Source organism: Centropristis striata, chromosome 23 (assembly GCF_030273125.1).
Source record: "Centropristis striata isolate RG_2023a ecotype Rhode Island chromosome 23, C.striata_1.0, whole genome shotgun sequence".
Taxonomy (NCBI): domain Eukaryota; kingdom Metazoa; phylum Chordata; class Actinopteri; order Perciformes; family Serranidae; genus Centropristis; species Centropristis striata.
In genome coordinates, this window is record NC_081539.1 from 21,205,108 (window position 1) to 21,211,107 (window position 6,000).

A 6,000-nucleotide genomic window follows, 5' to 3' on the forward strand; every position below is an offset into this window, starting at 1 on the left:
CGCACCATTCTCACTGTCAGCATCGCTAGCTTTGATCTGGTGGGCTGGTACAAGTGAGTGTTATGGTCTTACGTAAGGCTTTTACATAAACCTCAGCGTGCAGAAACGGAGAGAGGGAGCTGGATAGAGAGGGAGGGGGGTTTGCTGCACCATTACAAAGGGGATTCGCACTGCACCAAATCCTCCTCCCACTACACATGCATGCGCACCCACACCACAACAACATATAAGCTTTCTCTATAGCAACATGTGTCTTCCTTGAAACAATGAGACCCTCCCTTTCATCTATATTCAGGACACACAGATGCAAACACACACACACACACACACAGGTTCCATATTCACATGCATCAGCTGCCTGTCTTTGTCATCATACTAGCTGGCTGTCCCTGCCTCTACATGTCTTTTCCCACTAGAGACTAACAGCAGACAATGACACATCCATCAGGCTTTCATCTCAGCGATCAATAAATTGTATTGATAACCTATAACTCTCAAGCCAAGTAGACCCTCTCCCCAAGTGCGACACCACAACACAAATGCCACACGCCGCACATCAACAAAAGCATCTCTGTGTCTCACCCTCTCTCCCACCCAACCTACTCCATGGGGATTTAAACACCAGGAGGTGGGGGAGGAAAGATGGAGGAGGGGAGTTGATGAGAGAGGGGTTCTATCTGGTTTTTCTCTAATTATGCGAGCACACAAAGCCTCTGACGTTAAAGTGTATGGATTCTTGTGTAAATGCGGTCACAAAGAGTCAAGAGCTTGTCTATCAGCGCAAACAGTTTTATTCATTAAATATGAAAAAGTGGAAAGATTTCACACTGTGAACAGACAGACGATAACAAAAACAAAGGAAATTATAATGTGCTTTTTATCGCAGCGAATGACCACATAAAGACCCAGATTTGTAAACAGAAAGAAAGGAGAGAAGCATCCGGGGGAAAAATACAAGGAACTGAGCCAGGTGGCAATATGGTGGCCTCTGTGGAATGATGTCATTACTGTGTGTAGGCCAGTGCAACAGATGGGTTCAACTTTAATTTTCACTGTCATACTTGGAAGAAGTGGAGGAACAAGCTCTATTTACATTCCAAACTGCAGCATGTGGAACATCAAACTAGGAGGATGCCATATTTAAACAAAACCTCTTAAACATACTGTATAATGCATAATGATCACTCCTTATCCAGTTCATAGCTCCATATTCCTTCTAAAGATAAATATCATATGAATGGTGACATGTCGCAAAGTAAAATTATGAATTCTGGACACTTCAGGCAACTGTTTTGGTCAACAATCCACAAGCATCTCCACTGCTGTTTAAAGAAAAATACTTTTTGAAAGTCAGCATCCATTTCCATCTAAACACTCTTTTGTCAATCAGCACTTCAAAAAAGGGAGAATTAAAGTGATTGCATACTGAAATCAAAAGGAAGAGCACAGTGTAGGAAGAGAAAACATAAACAAACATGATCTTTCTCCCTGACCTTTAGCTTGCCCTCTTTATTGTGTGAGAAACACACTAACAGCAGACCTGGGATCAGGTTACCCCATAGCCCATCCTACACTACACTATCAGGAGGGTGAAAAGATATCTGAACCAGGAGGAGTGTTGCGGATCAATCTTCACATTCTAAATGAGATGGAAAGCTATCATGAACTAGAATGACCCTCAAGTGTCATTGGTACCCTTGTGGTTAGGGTTAAATTTGCATTATCTCAAATTTCTTTCCCTCTGAAAACCCCTCTTTTTCACTGAAGGGTAGGGAACACTCTCCTCCCTGTAACTTGTGTCACTGAATCACTGACAAAGGCCTTTTCGGACCGCAATACACCCCCTCATTCTTAAAACAAGTGGCGCTTTGCGAGACTCAACACGCTGTGCAGTAGTTTGTCTTCATTTTTCAGAGCACGGGGGACTTAGAAAACAGTAAACTCCACCATTTGTCTTGCCCTTACAAAAAGAGGGACAGAGAGTAAAACAGACCCACACAGCTGACCCATGATCTACAATGATGTCAAGCTACATTCAGATTCACACACAGCTGTGACGGTTCCTAGAATGAACTTGTACAATGTTTGTAAGTTTTACAGCAGAGCTCAGAACAGATGTAGCATTAGTTCCCAGCTTTGTATTTTAAGCTGTGATCCAGTTAATTACGTGACTCAAAAGTCTTTTCTTTATCTGAAACCCTGACAGAATTTCCTTGTCTTTCTTTTTGGGTCACAGCCGATTTCAAAAACACTCGCAGGCATTTTCTGGCTCTCTGAAATTGTCTGACAGCAAGGATGCCTCTCTGTCATCCACTCTCAGTATGTTAGTAGAGAAGAACAGAAATAACAGAAAGCAGAGCATTAAGAAGCTGGTGCAATCACAGTTTAGGATCTGAGCAGTATGACTTAGAATAGAGGAGCCTATAAAAACAGTATGAAATCCAGTGAAGAAGAAAATACTAGAAACTAGAAAAAATCAGTTGTTTGTGTCCTTAGAGGAGAAAGTCATCCAGTGTAGCTACGAAGACAGTGCCAAAGGTTGAACAGTGTGTGTTACTAAGGTCATTCAGTATTAGATGATGATCCCTGACCTTTGTGCCTTGTATTTGTGGCACTGCATGCAGAGAGGGAGAGAAAATGTTTGTGTGCATGTATGATTTTGTGTGTTGTGTGTGTATTAGAAGCATCAGTGCAAAGGATCCCTCCAGGTCGAGTATTGCGATAGTTTTGCAGGTTTCCATTGATAATTCAACAGTTGTAAATCCCAGAGATTGACATGTACTTCGGGTGATGCAGTGGGGTAGAAGTGAGATCCAGATGCAACAGGCTGAAGCCAAACTTAGTCCATCCACAATAATAATAATAACCAGTCAAAACAGAGGAGGTCTTTCTCTCCAAAAAACATGTAATATCATGTGGCCTTCAGCAGAGCAGCTTTGCCACATTTGCAGCTGCAGTGTAGGTAAGTAATAAAACCAGATCTCAGTGTTCATTTGTCTTTTAGCACAAACAGTTTAATAATCAGTGTACGGTCAGAAGACCATCTTCAAAAAGCAAAAAAAAGACATACAACAGCCAACAAAAAGGATGGGTTATTCCAGGCTGTGGTTATCGTTGAATCTGTATGAAATGAAGTTTTCTTTTAACTTTGGCTCTAAGATCAAAGGATTAGGAGGTAATTTGTTACAGATTAGACAAGATGACAAACTCAGAAAAAGAACTTTGATTAGATTAGGTCCGTATGAGCAAATTATGTTATGCCGTGTGGAGTTTCGTAATAAAAATGTAAAAGATAAAAGGTGCTCTGCTTTTTTTCTTTCTTTTGCAGTGTGCAGTCATGAGCTGTCGAACTCAGCGGGTCAGGGGCTTTTCCAGGAAGTAACAAGGCAAATGCGTCTATTGCGAGACCGTGGATTGTCAAGAGTCAACCTCCAAAGTTCCAACGAGGGCTGTGAAGTGTTAACCCAGCTTTTTGGAGTCTCCTCGTGACTTTCTCAAGTGAACAAAACCACTTATTCTACTCTAGCCTGTCGTAAGCCAAAACACTTAAGGAATGAGAGCTTTTAAGATTTGAGAGGAATTTATAGGCTGTTAACTCTACAGCTCAACATTTTTCTTGGTCTGGGAAAACTTTTGGCTTTGCATAAACAGCACTGAGTCCATAAGTTAGTAGGCGAGAATCACCCATGTGACAGGAGCTACTTCTTGTGAGCAGATCCTCTAGTTGTGCTGCCAGGTTTGTTTCCAGAGCGACGGACTGGCACCTTGGATACAGGGATTCTGGTGCGAGCTGGAGGAGGTGCCTGGGTCTTTGGTGGAGGGGATTCAACCTCTACAACAGACGACAGGGCTGACTGGCTTACAGAGTGGGGAGGTGGTGTTTGTCTGCTGCTCACTGGTATCTTGGATTCCCGAGGAAGGCTGGTGCTGCCTCTCATTGACTGGAAGGATGAAGAGGAGGAGGAGGAAGGAGGGGTTGTCGGGGAGGTGGGGCTCAGTTTGTATTCAGTGGATGGAGAGGGGTTACTGTTTAGGTCATCATCACCCTCCTGCTCCTCAGGGTCATTGTAGAGGTCGTACAGGTGGTCTCCAGAGCAACTGTCGCGTGATAGGGCCATCTTCTGGTTCCGCTGCAGCCCGCTCTCATCAGGTGTCGCTGTGGGTGTCGCTGAGGGTGTATCCCAGTAACCCTCATCACTAAGCAGCTCTTTTTCACCAGGTGATGTGGGATGACGGCCATGTGTGTGAGGGAGAGGGGGTTTCGCTGCCCGACCTCCTACTGCACCCACTACTGGAATCTTACTGAGCCCCAGTGCCTTCACCTGGGGTACCTTTCTGTCCACACTCCTGTGAGCTGAGGTCAGGTGGCTGCTGGCGAGGTTGGAGGTGGCACGAGGGGGATAAGTAGATGTCGGGGTAGTAGACGGGGGTTGGTGTGATCGGGGCAAAGCAGGAGAGTTGTCACCTGTGGAGGGCAGCATGTGCCAAAGCCCCTGCATGTCTGCATCGTCCACTCCTTCTGGACTTGCCATTTCTTCCCCTCCGCCCATGTAGGCCACCACACCGCTGCCGGCGGGATGCGGCTGAGGTGGAGGTGGTGCCCGGGCCCGGGCTGGGAGGGAGGAAGGCACTGAGCTTGCGGACACAGAGAACATTGGCTGGGTCAGCTGCGAAGGTAGAGAGGGTTTGGTTGGGGAGCCACGAGACGTGGCACTGGTGAGACCAACAGCTCTCCCAACGCCCGCTCCAACACTCCCCCCTCCGCCCCCACTGCTGCTGCTGCTGGTGCCACTGCCTCCATTGCCCGCTGGCCCCTCCTCGTCTGCGTCAGCAATAATGTCCCCACAGCCTGTCAGTGAATCAAAGCTCTTGAGGGATGTGACGTCAGTGAAAAGGAGAGAGCAAAGGCGGTCCACCGAAGGTTCTGAGGGTGGGTCACCCGTGCTGCAGCGATCCAAAGGGGGTGTAGCTAGGGAGGGGGTGAGGCTGGAAATTGAGGCTTTGGCTTTTTGGATGGGAGGGCGCAGTGGCGAGTCAGTGGGTGTGTATGGAAAGGGGGAGTCTGGCTCACCAGATGGCCCTGGCATGGCAACACAGTGTGGTGGTGTCATGGTAACACTAGTAGTGGGAGTCTCTACATTAGGTTCTGCCTCTGCATTCCCACAATCCACTTGGTGAAGATGCGGAGGCGGTTCAAGGGTGAGTGTTATATCCTTTTCAGAGTCGGCAATATCCCCATCTTTCTCCGTCTTTCGCTCCACCACTTCCCCCTCTGCCTCGTTTGTTTTTTCCTTGCGTCTCCATCGCATGCTGCTAAAAAAGCCCTTTAGGCCCCTCCCTCTTCTGACAAGCCCCGCCCCTCCATTTTCACTCGACCTAAAACTCCCACGTCGGAGTAGAGAAAAGAAGCTCAAGGATTTGCTGAGGGACCTCACCGGCCCGGCCTCCAGGATAGCAAGCCCCTCCCCTCTCTGTCCATCAGCATCGCTCGTTAGTCCATCGTGGGTTCTGCTTCTAACGAGCTCCACCGATGCCGCTGAGCCATTGCCATTCAAAGAATTCCCATTGTCAGAATTCCCGTTGTTCCCGCTGTTTGTAGCCCCTTTGTTCCTGAAGGAGAAGAAGCTGGCCATCCCGGAGCCGGTGCGTCGCTTTCCGAAGAGTTTGAAGGCAGCTTTGTTGATCTTCCCTGTGGGCTGGGGGTCACACTGAGGAGCCACAGGAGGCTCCACACACTCCGACTGCACCTCCATTATCTTGCACTCTATTGCTCCCACTCTATCGTCTCCCTCAAGCTCTCTGGCTGCCTTTCTGTCCTCTCTCTCTCTGGCCACACATACACTCACCCTCTCTCTCTTTCTCTGTCTCTCTCTCTCCTCCCTGCTGTCTGATGCTCTTTCACTCCCACTCTGACTTGCTCTAACGCCTGCCTGCTGGTTTTCTCTCTCTGCCTCCCTCCCCTCTCTCTCTCTCTCTCTCTCTCTCTCTCTCTCTCACACA

General features: G+C 47.6%; 1 protein-coding gene across 1 annotated transcript; it reads right to left on the reverse strand.

The window, feature by feature from the left end:
* Nucleotides 1-773: 773 nt before the first annotated feature.
* On the reverse strand, nt 774-5,787 carry amer2 (APC membrane recruitment protein 2). Its single transcript, XM_059327366.1, has one exon. The coding sequence runs from the start codon at nt 5,751-5,753 to the stop codon at nt 3,699-3,701; it is 2,055 nt and encodes a 684-aa protein (XP_059183349.1). The 5' UTR covers nt 5,754-5,787; the 3' UTR covers nt 774-3,698.
* Between the last annotated feature and the right edge of the window lie 213 nt (nt 5,788-6,000).